General features: G+C 39.1%; 1 protein-coding gene across 4 annotated transcripts in view; it reads left to right on the plus strand.

Moving 5' to 3' along the window:
* Nucleotides 1–21,847, plus strand: part of LOC149138329 (TLC ATP/ADP transporter) — a 272,205-nt gene that overhangs the window by 186,504 nt on the left and 63,854 nt on the right. For all 4 annotated transcript variants that reach the window (XM_089447588.1, XM_089447586.1, XM_089447585.1 and 1 more), the window contains one exon: nucleotides 5,902–6,085. In XM_089447588.1, the coding sequence (XP_089303714.1) occupies nucleotides 5,902–6,085 (184 nt within the window). The remainder of the gene's footprint in view (nucleotides 1–5,901; nucleotides 6,086–21,847) is intronic.

Genomic DNA, 21,847 nt, shown 5'->3' on the forward strand with positions numbered 1-21,847 from the left:
GCGAAGAAAATGGCACATCGAGCTATCTGGTGGCTACAAGGGACTGATGGTTGCCGGTTGAGGACCATCTAGGAGAAAATTTTTCTCCTATATACACTACCCACGGGTGGTGGGTAACATTTGGCTCCAATTGGGACATGAGCTCTCAGAGGTGTGTGAAGCTATTCGAACGGGAGGTCATGAGAACACCAACAATCTCTTGGTACCGCAGACCTGTTACATATGAATGACCAAGCACACGGGGCAACATGTTTTTGTGGTGTCTTATGATCACCCATGCTTAGTACTAGGCCATAAAAATCAACAAGATAGTAAAACGCAAATTTAATCTAAATGCAACTAATCTACTATGAGAAATATCATATGATGTTAGTTCTAATGAGAAAGGTATTATGCAATGCATCCTACCCTAACATGCATATAATACAATGTCAAGCTAAGTGTAATCATAAATCCAATGCAACCAACATATCATCAAATCAATATACACATGCCTGCCTATATGATTACTTGTGTACCAAATCCCAACTTGAATGCAGACACAATCACATGGAGGATGAAGTGGGTGGGAGGTGGGAAAATATGATTTCCATGCGAGGTAAGAGGAAGTCGTAGGAGAAGGAAAATAAGTCAATCCAGAAGTGCAGGGCTTTCCCTCTAAGTACATAATGGTGGAATGAATGATCACCCTTAGGAACTCCTTATCATAGTCACTGCTCATAATATTATGCTTTGTAGATGCTGGAAAGGGAAAGCATATTGGTTTCTCAATGGAGTGATTGTATTTACAACCCTGAGGGTATGAGGGGGAAGGAGGGATTCATCTAGTGGATGGTTCTTCCTCAACATCATGCCTAGGGAGGTGAAAGGGCCCATGGTCATTGGAGATCATACTAAAAGGGGTGAGGGAAACACTTGTGGAAGACTCAGGATGAGGGGTGAGGGAATCACTTGTGGAAGACTCAAGATGATGAACGGGAGAAAAGGGCAAAGGGGAGGGTGAAGTCTCACATTCAATGGGCTTTTCCTTCTCAAAATCATAATTTAAAGGCTCAAGTGATTTGAATATAGAATCACAAGGAGGATAGGTGGGAGCTTTGTTAATTTCATCATTATTAGTATCAAAGATTGGGTCTTTCCTAAAAGGAGAATCGATTACTTCCAGTTGCCCCTCTTCATGCAAGGGAAAATAATAATTCTCCTTCTTAAGGGTATCTATAGATATGTCCTCATAAATAATGCTCGGGAGAAATGGAAGACCAGTCTCAACATCATCCTCCTTGTCAGTATCATAAGTGGGAGCAAAATCAAATTGAGGACCCACAATTTCCCATTTCCCCTTTTCAATGCGAAAATAGTCTTCAATGTAATCTCCCAAGGGGATAATGGGATCACCTTCCCCAAGGTTCTCAAAAGGAGAGTCGTCAGGAATAATATCCTTGAATAAGATAAGGTCAACCTCAACTTTAGTTTCCATAGCCTCATCTTCCCCAACACGTCCTTTTCATCATGTGGACTCATCCTTTTGCTCACTATTTAGGCCCCCATGGTCCTCTCCAACTTCGTCAGATTGATTACACTCTTCCATATATTCCTCGCTTTGATGATGATCCTTCACACTTGAATTTTCTTTAATGTCACCTTGATCATCCAATTGATTACCCTTTTTGGGGCTTTTTGACTAATCATAATATAATATCTGTCATTGATCAGGAGTGAAAATATTAAAAGCACGGGTTAGGCCAACAAAGTCAAGGAGACGACTAGGATCCTTCTCATAGGCACACCCCATTATGTAGAGTTGCTTTTGTGTTGACCTATGAACCTGAGCATGAATTCCTTATCCATATCCTCCAATAAATCTTGATAAAATTCAACATATTTATCCACATCCCTTTGCAGTTCTTGAATGTCTTGGTCATTGAGTTTTGCAAATGTAGGACCAAGTTTAGTGTCACTTTTACAATAGTCCATTTTTCATGATTTTACATATTAGGATTAACATAGAGCCGCTAGAATTAAAGTGCCTTGATAGATGCTTGCTTCACCTTACAAACTTAACTTTGAAGCTCAATGAAGAACTAGGGCTTCGTTCTTCCAATGGAGTCGCCAATAATGATATGTTAATGTGTCGTATCGGGAACAAAACACATGTTTCGTGTACTGGACAATGATGACAAAATGTCAAGGGAATTTATAGTTTGGGAAGAATTCACCCAAACAAGGAGGCGTTCAACAACTTCGCATGACATTTAGAGCATGAGAACAACTGCTGCAAGAACTTTATACTTCGATTTGCAATAAATGACGACTTATCAGGATGTATTTAACATAAATTATCTCTAGGAACATTCACCCATTCATACATGGGCCATGACATTGTGCAATGCTATAAAGAACAAAAATTCCCACAATTTTGTATAGAGCAACAATAAATTTCAGACTTGTATAGCGAAAATCCTAGCAACATTCATGTGACAAAAGTAAATGGCAATAATAAGCATTAAAAGAGTACTTACATGTATAAAAAGAGTATATCCTGTCATCAAATTATGCCAATAATGAAGCTCCAAGACAAGAGAGAGATATTCAAACATCAAAATTCATCCATAACATCCAAACTCATCCTCCAAAAGGGATAGCAAAAATCTCACAAGAGAAAATAACCCAATCCAAGTGATGATGATCAAAATGAATCATCTCACTTCTATTTATACACTTTCTAATGCATTCGATTTAACTAATTTGGCCTAATTGAGCCCCTAAAATAAAATCATGTGCATAATAACAATACTTTTGGTGACATGCCCACCAAATAGCTCAATAATGTAAAGATAAGCCTCTCAGGAGGTCAGAATGATGAACATAGTAAGTTGTTGGGCTTTTGAGGAGGCCTTATTGAGGTCCAAATGGTGCCATAACGTGAAACTGGACTCCCAACATAATGGACAAGGGGTTGGCCGCTTGTTTTCCAAGCATGAACCTGTTGTGCTCCCAAGTTGTTGTGGGGGCACAAGGACATCCTCATGGGTCTCCAAGTGGATCGAAAATGCTTGTAGACCATCTGTAAGGGCTAGGATGATGATGTAAGCCCTCACTTTGTAGCAGGAGACATGTTCTGGAACTTGGAGCATATGCCAAGTGTATGGTGTAGGTGTGGAGTTGGCTGGGCATGGTGAACTGGGTGCAACATCCTCATCCAAAAGGTGGAACACGAGCAATCAATGAGGAGTGTTGGGGATCCATGAAATAATCTCTACTAGGGTGAAGGCCCGTGGCTCTCAACGCTCACCCTACAAGTGCCCATGTGGCCCTCTGGAGGGCTAGGACCTCGTATAGGGAGACCAATCCCAAATGGAGACTAACCTACAATTCTGCATAAGATTCAATGCATCCCCTTGCCCTCCAATATAACAAATCGTTAGAATTATCAAACAAAAGAGTTTACAAATCATGGAATCAATGGGGCATTTCATGGTGCCATGCGCTTCCATAGTGGGCTTTAACATGTACAAGAGTCTCCAAGTTCAATAAGGGGTTTAACCGAGGACCATATTAGGTGGTTTCAGCCTCTAAAGGGGGTGGCATGTCCATGGTAGATCTATCAAGTGGAAGGTGGCAAGTGATATATTGATGGAACAATGTGTGGGATCAGGGGAATCATCCAGACCACATGTCATGGTACGAGGGTAGCTATAATAAGGGAAGCCCACACCCCTGGGTATGTGAGTGTAGGAGGGAGCAAATCGTGGTACATGAATTACCTCCGCCTTTGTTTTTCCAACTTTCTTCATATGCCTTTTGCCTTATAATTTTTTTTTTTCATAACTACTTCGAGCTCCAGGGGATGAGAGCATGCTGTGTAATATATAGCAGTGGATACCCCCTTAAGGTGAGGTAGTTCATTACCCACCAGGGGTTGGGATAATCGTGGGTTCCTCAATGATGGAGGGGGCTCATCTAGGGTCCATAGGAACTAGGGTGATGGCCATGGATAAGGGGTAGATTGCATGTCTTGGCTTTTTCCCACGTGCTAAATTTGTATGTCTTGGCCATATTTTGCATTTTATGGTACATTTCCTGTTGAGAGTGGCCAAATTATGCTTTTTCTTTTCTTTTTAGCTGCATCAACTTTTGGGGCATCATTCCAGGTTCGATCCAAGGCGTGGGCAAGGGGAAAGGGAGGCCAACCCTTTGTGGACCTAGTGGACACATGCATACCCAGATGGGAAGGATGATGAATGGGGTCATAATGAGCAGAAGGGGGTGATGTATATGGAGTCGAGAAGTGGGACCCCACAACCAAAATTGAGATTTCCCATGTAATGCCAACCCTAAAGCTAGTGGCTAGTAAAGGAGATCTCACGGGACTAGGATACATGGCCTAAAGACCAAATCGGGCAGTGGAGACTAGAGCATAGACCTAGCTCACTCTTTCCGCCGAATCTCCCCACTAATCCATGCCCCAAAGTGTACATGAAAAGTAAACAAAATCACTCAATTAAACCAGTGAAGAGTCATACCTTTGGGGTGGGGAGGCCCACCTTCAAACATACAATCATAACAGATGGGCGAGGGACCAGATGGCTGGCTCAGGTGGCAGAGAAAATGGAAGATCGAGCTATCTGGTGGCTACATGGGGTTGCTGGCTGTGGATTAAAGACCATCTAGGAGAATTTTTTCTCTCCTATATACACTACCCATGGGTGGTGGGTAACAAGACCTAACTCTCAATGACTTATATCTGTGCATGGCTCTCTTCATATGATCCTTAAGTTTATGTTCTAGCTAGAATTGCTAATCTGAAATGTTGTGAGGAAGAAATTTGCATTCTAAGTAATTGTAACAACAAAGAACATTAAATTTTCTGCAAAGTACTTTTAGTTTTCTATAAAGTACATTCAACTTTCTGCAAAGTACATTCAGTTTTCTGCAACGTACATTCAACTTTCTGCAAGTATATTCAGTTTTCTGCATAGAATTGTCAGATTTTAACACTCAAGGGGTTGAATTCTCTCATTTAGGCCGGCTTGATGATTCCGGGGCCAACTTGTACTCTTGGACATTCTAGGACTTTCTATACTCGAAAATAGTTCTTTTTATAATTACATTTTTCCCGGAAAGGTCTTATAAACATGATGTTGATTCTTTTGACTCATGACAATAAATCCTAAGACCTAACAAATCCTAGAAGCAAGAAGAACATGCTTTTACCTAGAAGACCATCAATAATGAGCATGAAACCCATACTTTAATAATAATTTTCTCTTTACTTCTCTTGTTTGTTACATAGGATACATATTGAAATGAGTACAACAATTCTAATGACCAAAATTTGTTACATTTTCAGCACTCCCTCTTAACTAGGGAGGTATTATCTTTGTCACAGCTGAGTAGTATCTTTGTCAAGCATCACACTGCTTAGTATTTGCTTCCAGTCGATCTAGTCATTAAAGTGTTAGACAACCTCAAGATTTGTAGAGTGTTAACATTTCAGATTAGGGACATGTCAATTCATGTTTTTGTATAGAAGTGACTTCAGCGAAGGTTATTGACTGCTGTCCTTGAATATTTGTAATGATTAAATTTATAATTCCATATTTCTAATGCACATCAATTTGGTACAGAATCTAAGATTTTGGAAGTAGATGCTATAAACCTTGTTTTGCTGAATTAAAAATCAAATAAATGCATTATAAAAATGAATTGAAATATGACTCTAATGTCTACGGACTTCATTCTCTAATGTTTCTACATTTCATTACGCCGAACAAGGTCTACCTTGTCACAATGAGTTATTGATTTTTGAAAGTCGTAAGTTTTGGCATCTTTGAAAATTTTCTTTTATTTAATAACCGGGTAAATATTTTTTGTCAATTTTATGTGCATATTTCCTTGCAGTGTAACATGCAATCAGTCTATGGAAAGTCATTCAGAAACGACAGATAAAACACCTGCTTTTGTGAAACACAAGTTCTCTGCTATGCTAGAGGGCCTTCAGCTTATCTTGGCTTCAACATATCTTCTCCATGTCTGCTGTTTCCTGTGGCTTACTGCAGTGGTCTCTTCCTTCTTTTATTTTCAGGTATGTTAAAACATATATAAACTGCATTATGAAAATCAAACTTAGCCAAATTATTAAAAAGGATTCCATCTTGCTGTATGCTATTTTGTTCTTATTGCAGAGGCTTAGAATGGCTGTAGATGTTTTAGAAATGTATTGTAGAATGGACAATGAAAAGTGAACTATTTGTATATTAAATATTCCGATCTTAAGTGGGATTAAAATTATAGAAAACTCAAAACACGAGAATGAGAAACAGATGTCTGACAAAGGTGCCAGAGTTTATTAGAAGGAAGAATTGCAAGTTCTTGTTTTGTCGCTGAACAATACTAGAGAATTATATATCCCTTATGAAATGAAAGGATGTTAAATTGAAAACTTGCAGAGTTCTAGGAAATAAGCTATGATTGTTTTAAAAATTACAAATTACCGATTTTTTCATAATTTGTTTAGAAAGCAACACTGGTCACATCGCCTTGGAATCTCCCTTGGGGAAATGGACATGCTCCCATTTGTTACAAGTCTAGATTGATCTCCATATTTCATGGGAGGACATGATCCACTGACTTTGATTCCCCAAGGAGATAAGTGATGGAGCAACAGGGAATTTCATTTTCTTTATAGAAATTTATAGGGGATCCCGTGCAACCTTTTTCTCTATGTGGGCCATAGGTGTTAGGCTTTGTATCTTCAAGATGTTATTACTTTTACATGATGGACCTTGTAGCCCCACCTGGATGTATGGATGTTATTACCTCCTCCTGGCCTATCTTTATGATTGAGAGCATCGAGTACTTGGTGTATACTTTAGTCACATACACAACCAGTAGTGTATCTATGAGGTAGTGCTCCCCCATATGAGATATCATGAAACCACATTGGATTATTTCTCTTCACCCCCTTCATAGAGTGACAACCAACATTCGTCTTTGCTAGCTCTAATCTCATGGATAATTGTGCAACATCACATTTCTTTCTTCATTGAGGGATTCATTTGGCATGGATGTTAAGAGTCATATTGAGGAGTTCCTGATGTCTTGTTAGGATAGTACTGTTGGTACCTCCTAGCCCATGTCACACTCTAGAGGACATTATCAAGCTTAACATATTGGTGTTTTGATGGTGGTTGACTAAGACGTTGGACCTCCTTTGATTTGGATGCTTTCTAGGGTTTCATTGCTCATGGCATGGTCAGCTTCATTTGCTACAAGGATATTCTCCTTTGTGAAAACAATTAATCGTTGTTGAGTAGGTGCCTTCACTTTGTCCTCATCTGGATGCAACCTCTAGTGTGCCTCTCTCTAATTGTCACATTTCTCTTTATTTTTGCACTTGTCTCTTTTTTTACTTATGCTTTTGACATTATGGTTATCAGTTCTTCACATTCCCACTTGTATACTGAACCTAGATGTTCTTTTTAATCCCATTGACCTAGTTATAGTGGTCATTCATTGGACATTATTAATAATATTTTATATAGAGTTTTTATGTGTATTAAATGTCTAGGGTTTACCCTTTGGGCTCATCTCCTATTAGGTTTTTGATTTTGACCTTTTTGTTTCTTGGTTTAGAGATGTCCAATGAGATAGTTGTTGTGTAGCTTGATACATAGTGAGGCTTTTCAAATTTTATTAGGAGCACCATTGGGTCAATAAAGGTTGTTGCCTGTTGCCAATACTATTTGAGAGCCACATTTAGCTAAAAGAATATAAATAGAACGTTTGCATGGATGACAATTGGATCTTATGCCATGCCTAAATTGCAATACTATTGTTTGCATTGTTCCAGATGACATGGTATTGTTAGATTCCTCCTTTGAGGGCCTGTAAAGGCAATTGGATGTGCTTGGTAGCTTCTTTGATCTTAAGTAGAGGGTGGTAAATGTTTGACAAAAAAGATATTCCCATATAGGTTGAAAGCCTTAGGGAACTGCTCACATAAATAGATCAAAGATTAGTGCACTAGTGTTTTACATGGTTAAAATACTGAAAGAGGGAAACAATCCATGGCCCATGCTAATGCAGCGCTTGAGGAAATATATTAATGAAAAAAATATTATACATATCAGTTTCTCAAAATCGATCGTTGATGGATTATCCTCCATGCCCTTAAAATAGAGATCATGGACCAATTGGATGTTAAGCCATGGATCAATATAGCCATTACTATTGAGGCGAATATGAACCTTTTGATCACTTGTCTCATGACCATCGCATTAGATAAATATAAAGGCATAACACATACTAAAGAATCAAAGTTTTAGCTAAAGGCATTGTTACTAATCCAATTAGCATGGTTGCTAAGGTCTTGACAACCTATTGGATGGGTACATAAAGGACATGTGTGTTGATTTGGGGTAGCATTGGATGTGCTCTAAGCCTCAAATTTTGTAGGGAGGCTTGGGCACAGGTATTTCAAAGAACCCAAAAAACGTTTTGGGAAATTCCACCGAGAAGTGATTTTATTAAAATAATTAATATTTTTAATGAGGACCCTAAGTCTAAACTTAGGAAAATTAAAATATTAATGGGTATTAATCTAATCGGGGGTGAAACTTCTAGAAAAAGACATGGATCAAGCCAAAACGATCTGAGCCTTTGATTATGATTTAATCTAGGCCGTTGGTTGCCCAACACGAAGATATAAGAAGGAGGTTGAGGGTCATTTGGAAAACACACTAGGCAGATACTCAGTGGCCCAAGAAAATTGATTTTTTCACTAGTCGAAGTTCGACAAGAGAAAATCGATTCGGAGGGAGAGTTGCAGGTGGAAGAGAGACAGAGAGGGTTTGGCATCAGTCAGGGAGACAAGGATGAAGACACAGGGCAGTGGAAGGAACAACACTGGGCAGATTGACGCTGGAAGAGGCAGCGTTGGCTTGAGTGACGCAGGGATTGTGCATGCTAGTCCAGAAGCTAGAGAAAGTGACGCCGAGCAAGCCAGAGAGGCGTAGAGGGTGGAGGAACCTCTCTCTCGGATCAGATACTTGTTCAAGAACGTCTGCAAATATTTCTCAGAAAGCCTTGCTCTATACTGCTGGGTGTAATTTGTACATGTTGATTTTTGCTGAAGAATAATAAAACCCTCATCTATTGCACCGGTTTTCCCGCATTGGGTTTTTCCGGGGACAATTGTCCAAAAATCACTGTCATTGTGTGTGTATATGTGCCAACATTTTACTTACATTTACTTTCTGCAATGTTTTAATTGTGAAGGTTGCAATAGAATATGTTTCGATATTTGCTATAAGAATACAATAGATAACTTATTTATGAAGTAATAAGTAGAAGAAATCATATTAATCATTGTAGTAGGATTTTTATTTTAGAAATTTTCACATGGTATCAGAGCTATAGGGAAGCAGAAGAGAAAAGCCGGAGGATCCAATGCTGAGAAAAGAACATAATTCAAAATTCCTGCAAGGGCAGAAATTCGAATCTCCAAGAGGATTGTGCAGTTCAAACCAAAGAGATTGGATTTCATGGGAAAACTCTCTCTGAGTGAGTCGACAGAGAGGTAAGTCTTTTCCAATCGAAATTTATCAGTGTTGGTGCAACAAAATATTCAGTAAGGAGGATTATTTCAGGTGGGACGTAGTTTTTCCTACAACAGTTGCTGGGATAGGTTAGCGTCAAAAATTGGCACAATATGGATACTCAAAGTGTCTCAGATTTATCTACCAGATTAGATGAAGAATTCACATGCCTAGCTAATTCAACATCAACGGATGTTTGGTACATTGATAGCGGGGCTTCAGCTCATATGACTGGAGTACGAGAACATTTCTCGAGCTATCAAGAAGAACAAATGGACTTCCAAATAACTATGGGAAACATAACGAAATGCACTCCAGTAGGGAGAGGAACCATAGCTTTTCAAATGGAAGAAAGGACCAACATTCGAGCCCCTATGTTTTGTATGTGCTTGGATTAGGAATGAATCTAATTTTAGTGTCCCAGTTACAGGAAAAGGGATATGATGTATACTTCATTGGGAAGAGAGTATACATTAAGCATCCATGCTAGAAGAAAGAAAAGCAAATTGGGGTTTGAAGCAACAAGTTGTATAGGTTGCAGCCCAAATCGCCAATGGCACTGATAGACATCAACTATAATGTTGAGAAGGAGTGAAATGAATTATGGCATAAGCGAATGGGGCATTTACACCATGGAGCACTGAGGATGCTCAGAGATACTATTACAGGGGTACCAGTCCTAAGTAGTGAACATGATGACTTGTGTAGAGGATGTGTGCTAGGAAGGTATGCTAAAGCATCTCTTTCCAGAAGTAACAATAGAGCAAAGGACGTATTAGGATTAATACGCTAAGATATCTGCTGTCCTATGTCCACAAGGGCTCTTAGTGGTGGCGAATACTTCGTCACTTTTATCGATGATCACTCCAAAAAAACCTGGATCTATTTCTTAAGGACCAAGGATGAGGTATTTGATCGTTTCCGAGAGTTTAAGGCTCTTGTTGAATATATGACAGGAAAAAATATAAAGGTATTGCATTCAGATAATGGTGGAGAATATACAGACAAAGATTTCACGGATTTCTGCGCAAAGGAGGGTATCAAAAGAGAGTGGACAACTCCATATAATTCGGAGCAGAATGGAGTGGCAGAACGAAAGAATCAAACTATTGTTGGGGCAGCCAAAGCCATGTTGTATGATCAGGATCTGCCTAAGTATCTATGAGCAGAAGCTTGCAACACAACAATATATATTCAGAATAGAACTCCTCATAGAGCTTTGGGGAAGAGATTGCCCGAAGGAGTATTCTCAGGGAAGAAGCCAGAAGTCAGTCATCTCAAAATATTCAGAAGCGTGGCTTAATGTCACATTCTAGATGAGAAGCGCAAAAAACTAGATCAGACTGCAGAGAGGGGTGTCTCGTAGGATATAGCGAGGCCTTAAAGGCATATAGAATCTGCATTCCAAGTAGCAGGAAGATTGTAGTAAGACGAGATGCAAAGTTCATGGAAGATAGAGCTTTTAGGAAATCTCGTGAAATGGCTGCAGAAGATCAGTCAGGAGACGTTTCGTTAGTCCAAGAGCAGTAGGGGCAGCAAGAAGGACAGGCAGGAGAGCATACACCTGGGTCGAGTACAGTGACTAGTACCAATATTTCTTTAGAGGGAGGAAATGCAGATGCTTCTAAATGGACGAAACAACAAGATCAGGAGGAAGAATTGGTTGAGTCTCCCACCACCAGTGGTAGCGGCAGACACTGAGGGACACATAGGAGTTTGTTGGAGCTCCTAGAGCCGAGAAGAGGCAACATAGACAACCAGATAGATACCAAGCATTGGTATTTCAGGTTGGAGAACCCTCTAGCTTTCAGGACGCTGTTCAACACCAAGTATGGGTGGATACCATGGTGGAACTTGGAAGAGTACAACTCCATCATAACAAATGATGTTTGGGAAGTAGTACCTAGACTAGAAAATAGATCAGTTGTAGGATCACGATGGATCTACAAGATCAAGTATGCTGCAGACGACAACATAGAGAAGTACAAGGCAAGGTTCATGGCAAAGGGGTATGCTCAGAAAGAAGGGATAGTCTATGAAGAGATCTTTGCCCCAGTTGCTCGTTAACACCTCTATCAAAACTGTTATATCCCTAGCTGCTCAAATGGGATGGGAGATTCACTAGATGGACATCAAGACAACATTCTTGAATGGAGTGATAGAAGAAGAGGTGTATATAGAACATCTCGAAGGATTCGAAACTCATGAGAAGAAGTCTTATGTTTGCAGGTTAAAGAAAGCCCTGTACGGGCTCAAGCAGGCACCTAGAGTATGGTATGGTCGAATTGATAGTTACTTGCATTTGTTGGGATTTGTCAAGAGTGATGCTGATCCCAATCTATACTATTTATTGATAGAGAATGAGCCACTTATTATGTTACTATATGTAGATGGCCTGTTCCGAACTGGATCATCTAGGCTCATCCAGGACTGCAAGAAGAATCTTGAAGGACTTGGGATTGATGCATTATTTTATGGGGTTAGAATTTTGGCAAAAGAATGGGGAGATTTTCCTTGGACAAGGAATGTATGCTACAGAGATTCTGAAGAGATTCAGAATGTAGGATTGTCGACCCATGGCTGCTCCCATGATCACCAACTGGAAGAAAATAGATGCATCAGAGGATAAAGAAGTAGATCCCACCTTGTATAGACAGGTCATTGGGTCGCTTATGTATCTGGTCAACACTGGGCCAGACATTTGTTTTTCTGTCAACAGTCTTAGTCAGTTCATGGTGGAACCAAAACGGGTGCATTGGGCAGCAGCAAGACACATACTTAGGTATGTACGTGGACAGTCAGATATGGGTTGAAGTACTCTAGAGTGAAGGATATTAGCTTGAATGGGTTCACTGATGCAGATTGGGCAGGTAATTCAGTAGACTAAAAAAGTACCTCAGGGTATTGCTTCAGTGTTGGATCATGCAGAATTTCAACCCCCACTCTGGTTATCAGTTTTCCTTATCACTCTATGCATTTAGTTTTAAATCCAAGCATGATAAAAATTCTAAAATTTGGAAATGACAATATTTTCTGAAGACACAAATTTACTAATTTCACAACTGCTAAAATTGCAGAAATAAAACACAGCAAAATTATGATAGCCACACACAGAAAATAACACAGTGATTTTTGGTCAATGTGACCCTTGAAAAACCCCCCTACAACTCTTTGGGAAAACCAATTTGAGAGCTCTTCTTTATTTCTGAAAATGCTTTTACAGAGAAACTGAAATATGCAGTAAAAATTCCAGCAACCATAAATTCAACTTATCTCGATTTCTGTGCTTGAACTCTGCCTCGGAAATCGTGCCAATCAACAAACTGCCTGTTGACCACTACGTGTCAATGACCCATAGCAGTACACCCCCTTTTTTCGCAAAAGGGATAGCGCTTGATCGACGTGTCCGTGCCATTCAACTGTCATCATCAGCCTGATCATGTTATATTGTAAACCCAGTCTGCATGTGTAAATTGTAAATAATCTCAACAAATCTGTCATGTATGTAATTGCCTAGGTAAATCTAATTTTCTGGTGATGATCTACATTCCGGAAGGTTTTTTGTCTCACTGATCCATGATCGGTAGAGTTTTTCTTCAGCCTTACCCCAAAGTCGGAATGGATTTTGTCATCAGAATCTTAGGGGAGTCCTAGTGTGTTAGATCGAGTCTATGTAAAAGTGATTTGGGAATAATCCCGACTATTTGGTTAGGTTATTTTATTACAAATTGCTTGATCTGCTAGATTATGTTTGTGTCGCAGAACTGGGTAGTCTATGAGGGTCTATATCAAATGGGTTTTCCCCCTTGAGATGTAAAAATGTAAAAATCATGATGTAAAATGTCTCGAGGGTTGGAAAAATAATTTATCTCCTCATAAGAGTTGGAAAAATAATTTATCCCCTCATAAGTTCTAGGTCTTGGTAAATTTAAATTTTCCGAAGGCTAAATTCGAGGGTCCTTTAAAAAATTAAATTTTAAAAGGTCCAGGGACTAAGATTAATTGATTATTTTGCTAAATTTTATGCCCTTGGTCCCTAGGGTTAAGTCAAAGTCAAAATTTTGAGGAAATTAATTCAAAAATTTAATTTTTGAATTAATTAAAATAATTTAATTGATAATTTCAAATTTCTTCAATAATTTAAAATTTCGATGGATGAGATTAAAAGAAATTTTGATCCTCATCAATGGTCGAGATCACTTTGACAAGGATCACTCGAACTAGCCGTTGGAAGATTTATCTTTAAATAGGAGGTCATTTTGTCAGTCAGGATCATCCGATCTTTTGATCGTGTACTAAGCGAAAAGCTCTCTCTTGTAATCTTTTTTTTATGAGCAATAAAGAAAGACTTTGGGGTTAAATTTCTGCTGGTGTTACTCTTCATGGAAATGCTGTAAGATGTATTATTTTCATGCATATATTTCTTTTTGGCCATTGATATAGCTTTCTGAAGAGCGATCTGAGTACAGGTATCTTGCTCAGTCGCTGGGGTTTGAATGGTAATTTAAATTTTGAATATAATAGCAGGTATCTCTATTAGATCTGAATTTTATTATTGTTCTCTTGCTTTATGATTGACAGCTGAATTGAGTTTTGCAGGAAAATCCTTGATTATCAGATCATCGGGCATTTGGGGAAGTTCTCAGTTGAACAAGCCAACTCTCGATCTGCATTTTCTGAAGAGCCCAGTTTAAATTTGATCATGGGCTTATCATAAGATATTATTTTTATGGGTGATGCATGAAGGGTTCCAATCTTAGTACCTCCTCTAAAATCCAAAATTTTTTAATTTTTCTGTGCTAAATCGTTAGAGCTGACTGTTGAGAGCCACATATCATCAGATCTGGGAGCGGAGTCAGACTCACACTCCCTAGATTTGATAGATCTGCCATTTTTGTACATAGATTTGTAATTAATTTTGGTTTTCTAGACTTTGGTTTCAGGGTTTTTTGGGTCATTGTGTATTGTTTGGGTGTTTTCTGTTATATTACAGGTTGCAGATCTGAAATTGAAGGTTGTGCAGAGTCTAGATTTAGGCCCCGCAGGGTAAGATCTGGATCTTTGGAGGTCCACCAGCATCATTTTTTCAGGGAATTAATTTAGTTTTCAGATCTGGGGTTTCAGTGAGAATTTCAGGGTCAAATCTGAAGCAATTTGATTCAAAATTTTATTAAGATTTCTGGAAAATATTTAGAGGTTCTAGTGGAAGTTCTGCAGATTGGGTGCTTGGTTTCCTCTGAGCAAGAAAATTTCGATTTTGTGTTCATCGTCCTTTTGAATTTTTTTTATGGTCTGTGTTTGGGTTTTAAAATCTGGAAAATTTTTGGGTTACTTCTTGTTGCTCCAAACTCCTTCCAAGCAGCCATTGAAGCCTACAATCATCTCCACACGTCCTTCTACCCTCTTTGCGTTGCTTCATTTGCTGCTCCGCGTGTATCCATACCCATTTCTTCAGCAACATGCTCCCTGCTCCATTCACGTAGCCTCCTTAATCCTTACGGTACAACTTTTTAGCCAAAAACTGCCATTGCTATTCCTTTATTCTGCTGTCCTCAACCTGTGATACCCCTCTGCGCAGTTGTATTGAGCCCACTGCCTCACCCGCAACTCCATACCTTGTCCCTTTTCCATTCCGTCGACCTCTGCTCCTCACGCAGGCAGATCTCAGTCACAAAAAAAAAAATGGAAGGGATACACTGTCTATCCGCAACCTCTCATCCCTGCGGCTCTCCCATAGAACCCTCATTTGCTGCCACCTCCACGCGTTGCCATACCTGTTCTGCGTCTCTCTCGCACTCAGTCCTCTATCGCTGCCCATCCGCATCAGCAGCTTCCTAAACCCTCCGTCCATGCCTGCCCACCCATCCCTGCGCCTAATCTCTAGCTCCCTACGCACTCCTCTTGTCACGCTGCCGACCTCAGCGTATTTCCCCTCCCTCAGCTTTTCCTTACACTCTATCTATTGCATGTCAAGCAGATCTTCTGCGGCCGTCTTGAGTCCATCCCTATCATCGCCGCTTCTTCTCCAAACGCAGCCCTCCCTCCGTGTGATCAACCTCGTTGCCTCCTCCATGTAGCCATCCTTGTGTAGCTGCTCCTTGCTACTCCTGATCGGTTCTTCTACCTCACCTCTCCGTAGCTTTTCCAACCTTGCTCCTTCAAGCTGCTAGCCCTAGGCATTCGTGCACTATCAACTTGCAAACAAGCAACTCGTATCCTCTCGCTGCTCCTTGCTGCATTGTTTTCCGCCGTCGAGTTTCTCTTCTTCCCTTAGCCCCTGCAAACTTCAGGATTTCATTTTTTTTGTCTTCGTTGAGTTAGGGTTAGGTTGATATATTTTGAATCCATTTTTTAAATATAAAAACCCAAATAAAAAAAATAAAAAAAAACAAATGAATTTCGATTTTTCATTTTGTTTTGATTTTTTGATTTACTTTTTTTTGTCATTGTCATTTTAATTTGATGTAAAAGAAAAGAAATCCAAAAAAAAAAAAAAATAGGGAAATCTAAAAAACGTAAGAAAAGGTTAGATTTGATTTAATCTGTTTCGTTTTATATTGTTTCATTTAGATTTTGATTCAAATAAAAGTAAAAAATAAAAATAAAAAAATTTCAAAAGCCCAAAAAACATTTAAAAAATATAAAATTAAGAAAATTCTAAAGAGTCTTAATTCATCATTCATCACATTAAGTCTTGCTTAGCATATTGAGAAAAATATTTTCTAATTTTGTGAATTTAAAGCTTCTTTTGTGCTAAAGTAAAAGGCTAAAATTTGAAGGAAAAATTTTGTGGTATTTGACATAGTTAAAAGTGCTTAAATTTTATATCTAGAGATTAACTATTTGAGGATGGTGAAATTTTCCTGGATTTGGTTTTCTAAGCATACATGTTTTAGTTCTGGGATCAAAACTGGTTGGCTTTTAGAATTTCATGGTTGATTAAATATTTGCATCTCTTGAAATTTAATTGCTAAGTCATTGTGTTTCTATAGAAAATTTGTCATTGTGCTTCTATAGGGAGACGGCTTAAACGGAGAGATCGGGGATCAGGGTGACAGCCCTCGATCTGAGCTTTGTCGCAGTGCGTAGACACTGTGCGATAACATTTTTTGGTGCCGTTGCTGGAGACCGATTTATTGGGCCTGGGCTTTATGACATTCATCATTCATCTTTCATCTTTCTATCATTCATTTGAGCCGGCAAAGTCAACATTTTTTGGCACATCTCATCTTTTCTGCCATTCATTAGCCTGTCAAGCGGCCAACATTTCCGGGCGTCATTTGATCTTTTGATCGCCCTATCTTTTGTCATCTCGTTAATCGTTTCCTCTGCACCTTTAGCACCTGGACTTCTCGGTTCGTTTCTTGTTTGGGTGGAAACTCCATTTCTTTTCATTTATTTTTTCTCAGACAAGAAGCCCTCCCTTGTATCCGGTTGTTTATTGCCTTTTGGATCCTAGAGTTAGATTTGTGTTCAAGTGGCGACTCCACTTCTTTCATTTATTACAAGAATTTCTACTAGAAGCCCGCTTCTTGTGGATCTGTTGATTTTCTTGAACAAGGGTCTCTCTCTATCATCCATTTGGTCCCTCATTATTCATCATGGATGATTCGTTTACCCCGTGTCATTTTACTGATGTTCTCCATGATATTCTGGAAGTGGCCATTCATAAATTGTCTTTGTTCTTAGGTGGTGATTCAGTCGATGTTAGAAAGCATCTATGCAGGTTTTCTCGTATAATGCTCATATATTGTAGTTCTCCCCAGTATGATCATGAAGATGTCAAAATGCGTTTATTTGTCTTTTCTTTAGAGGGTGATGCTTTGAATTGGTTTAATAATTGTCCTGAAGATTCTTTCACTTCTTTACAAGACATAGTTCATGCTTTTAAAGATAAATATGGTTATCAAGATAGCTCGCCTTGTGCCCCTAAAATTATGCAACAGAATGAAAGTGATTTTGTGAAGGATTCAATTGTCGATGAAAGATTTCAAGACATTTATCCATATCAGAATGTGCCATCCACTTGTACTGTTGCAGATCAAATCCATGATAGTGGAAAAGTAGGAACAAGTTATCAAATCAGTGTCGACAATGAAAGGGAAAATCATAAGAAAATTATAGAAGAACTAATGCGGCTGGTAAAAAATATGGAGCTTAATCAAGAGAAGTTTGTCACTGATTACGTCAATGATATGAGAACTTTATACACCCACCTGGAAAAGCGAGATAAGGAGGTGGAAACCATGAAAGCTAATCATGACAGGGAAATTAATTCTATGCAAAACAAGTTATTAACTATGGATGAAGAAATGACTATCATGACATTCGATTATAATAATTAGTTGGCTACCATGCAAGCAAATCATAAGAAAGAGATAAACTCTATGCAACATTGCTTGATGACCATAAAAGCAAAGAATGACAAAGTAATAAAAGATATAGAAGCTATTCAGATATGTCTTCAGAATAAGTTATTGAGCATGGAGGAAGACCATGCCAGGGAAACCAGTGCTATGAAGGTTGAACACTCTAGCCAGATGGATGCCATTACAATACATGTACAGAAGCTTCAACATCAGTCAAAGGATGAAAGAAACAGGGAGACGTTGATAGATCAAAAGCCTCCTTATTTGTTGTAGCAAGCTCCATCTTATTATGAGGAGGTCATTTGTTCCATTGAAAAGTGGTTAATTGAAGGTGATCAAGATAAAATTAAAAACGATAAAAATTAGATGCAAGATGAAGAAAGACATGTCACGCATATCTTACATACTTCATCTGAGAGTTTTGAAGCAGAAGGTTCCATGTCATCAGTGATACACCCTGCCACAAAGAAAAAACGCAAGAGAAAGAGAACGAGAAGGCGATTTGATGCATCAGATGGCCGTAAGCAGCTTGATTTTCGGATAGGAAAAAGTCCTACCATATGCAGAATTGGACATAGCACATTCAAGAAGCAGTCGACATATTTGCCTGAAAGTAGGCAAATGCTCAGTATGCACTATATTGAATGTATCCGATGCCATGGGGCATCCTCTGTATTTCTAACCCTACTCCTTGTCTTTTCAGCGTTTCATTTCTGCTTTAGGATTAGATTTACTTTTCATGTTACTAGATAGTTAATAAATGAAGAGCTTATATCTTTCTTGTGCTTAATGTTATATGATTATTTTTGGATGGACACTACTTATGTTTTGTTGTGTGTTGCGTGGATGCAAATTCTTGATTCTCACATTCCTACAGTGCAGCAGCGTGTCCCCAAGTAGAGCCAAATGTTGACCAATACATGTCAACAACCCATAGCAATACACCCCCTTTTTTGCAAAAGGGATAGCACTTGATCGACGTGTCCTTGCCATTCGACTGTCGTCATCAACCTGATCATGTTATATTGTAAACCTAGTCTGCATGTGTAAATTGTAAATAATCTCAACAGATCTGTGTCATGTATGTAATTGCCTAGGTAAACCTAATTTTCTGGTAATGATCTACATTCCGGAAGGTTTTTTGTCTCACCGATCCATGATTGACAGAGTTTTCCTTCAGCTTACCCAAAGCCGGAATGGATTTTGTCATCAGAATCTTAGGGGAGTCCTAGTGTGTTAGATCGAGTCTATGTAAAAGTGATTTGGGAATAATCCTGACTATTTGGTTAGGTTATTTTATTACAAATTGCTTGATCTGCTAGATTATGTTTGTGTCGCAGAGCTGGGTAGTCTATGAGGGTCTATATCAAATGGGTTTTCCCCCTTGAGATGTAAAAATGTAAAAATCATGATGTAAAGTTTTTCGAGGGTTAGAAAAATAATTTATCCCCTCCTAGGTCCTAGGTAAATTTAAATTTTGCAAAGGCTAAATTCGAGGGTCCTTTAAAAAATTAAATTTTTAAAGGTCTAGGGATTAAGGTTAATTGATTATTTTGCTAAATTTTATGCCCTTGGTCTGTAGGGTTAAGTCAAAGTCAAAATTTTGAAGAAATTAATTAAAAATGTAATTTTTGTATTAATTAAAATACATTTAATTGATAATTTCGAATTTCCTCAATAATTTAAAATTTCGATAGATGAGATTAAAAGAAATTTTGATCCTCATCAACGGTCGAGATCACTTTGACAAGGATCACTCTAATTAGCCATTGGAAGATTTATCTTTAAATGGGAGGTCATTTTGTCAGTCAGGATCATCTGATCTTTTGATCGTGTACTAAGCGAAAAGCTCTCTCTTGTAATCTTTTTTTATGAGCAATAAAGAAAGACTTTAGGGTTAAATTTCTGTTGGTGTCACTCTTCATGGAAATGTTGTAAGATGTATTATTTTCATGCATATATTTCTTTTTGGCCATTGATATAGCTTTCTGAAGAGTGATCTGAGTACAAGTATCTTGCTTAGTCGTTGGGGTTTGAATGCTAATTTAAATTTTGAATATAATAGTAGGTATCTCTATTAGATCTGAATTTTATTATTGCTCTCTCGCTCTATGATTGACGGATGAATTGAGTTTTGGAGGAAAATCCTTGATTATCAGATCATCGGGCGTTTGGGGAAGTTCTTGGCTGAACCAACCAACTCCCGATCTGCGTTTTCTAAAGAGCCCAATTTGAATTTGATCCCGGGATTATCATAAGATATTATTTTTATGGGTGATGCATGAAGGGTTTCAAGCTTAGTAACTCTTCTAAAATCCGAAAAATTTTAATTTTTCTGTGCTAAATCGTTAGATTTGACTGTTGAGAGCCACAGATCATCAGATCTGGGAGAGGAGTCAGACTCACACTCCCTAGATCTGATATATCTGCAATTTTTGTACATAGATGTGTAATTAATTTTGGTTTTCTGACTTTGGTTTCAGGGTTTTTTGGGTCATTGTGTATCATTTGGGTGTTTTTTGTTATATTACAGGTTGCAGATCTGAAAATGAAGGTTGTGCAGAGTCTAGATTTAGGCCCCGCAGGGTAAGATCTGGATCTCTAGAGGTCCATCAACATCATTTTTTTAGGGAATAAATTTAGTTTTCAGATCTGGGGTTTCAGTGAGAATTTCAGGGTCAAATCTGAAGCAAGCTGATTCAAAATTTTATTAAGATTTATGGAAAATATTTAGAGGTTCTGGTGGAAGTTCTGCAAATTGGGTGCCTGGTTTCCTCTGAGCAGGAAAATTTCGATTTTGTGTTCATCGTCATTTTGAATTTTTTTTTTATGGTTTGTGTTTGGGTTTCAGAATCTGGAAAATTTCTGGGTTACTTCTTGCTGCTCTAAACTCCTTCCAAGTAGCCATTGAACCCTACAGTGATCTCCACGTGTCCTTCTACGCTCTCTGTGTTGCTTCATTTGTTGCTCCGCGTGTATCCATACCCATTTCTTCAGCAACATGCTCCCTGCTCCATTCACGTAGCCTCCTTCATCCTTACGCTACAGCTTTTTAGCCAAACGCTGCCATTGCTATTCCTTTATTCCGCTGTCCTCAACCTGCGATACCCCTATGCGCAGTTGTATTGAGCCCACTGCCTCACCCGCAACTCCATACCTCGTCCCTTTTCCATTCCGTTGACCTCTGCTCCTCACGCACGCAGATCTCAGTCACAAAAAAAAAGGGAAGGGATACGCTGTCTATCCGCAGCCTCTCATCCCTGCGGCTCTCCCATAGAACCCTCATTTGCTGCCACCTCCACGCGTTGCCATACCTGTTCCCCGTCTCTCTGGCTCTCAGTCCTCTATCACTGCCCATCCGCAGCAACAGCTTCCTAAGCCCTCCGTCCATGCCTGCCCACGCATCCCTGTGCCTAATCTCCAGCTCCCTACGCACTCCTCTCCTCATGCTGCCGACCTCAGCGTATTTCCCCTCCCTCGACTTTTCCTTACACTCTATCTGCTGCCTGTTGAGCAAATCTTCTGTGGCTGTCCTGAGTCCATCCCTCTCATCATCGCTTCTTCTCCAAATGCAACCCTCCCTCTGCGTGATCAACCTCGCTGCCTCCTCCATTTAGCCATCCTTGTGTAGCTGCTCCTTGCTACTCTCGATCGGTTCTTCTACCTCACCTCTTCGTAGCTTTTCCAACCTTGCTCCTTCGAGCTGCTAGCCGTAGCCATCTGCGCACTATCAACCTGTAAACAAGCAACTCGTATCCCCTTGCTGCTCCTCGCTCCATTGTTTTCTGTCGTCGATTTTCTCTTCTTCACTTAGCCCCTGCAAACTTCACAATTTCATTTTTTTGTCTTCATTGAGTTAGGGTTAGGTCGATATATTTC

This window comes from Pinus tabuliformis, chromosome X (assembly GCF_031772625.1).
Source record: "Pinus tabuliformis cultivar Carrire ecotype Pingquan chromosome X, CPIR1, whole genome shotgun sequence".
Lineage (NCBI taxonomy): Eukaryota > Viridiplantae > Streptophyta > Pinopsida > Pinales > Pinaceae > Pinus > Pinus tabuliformis.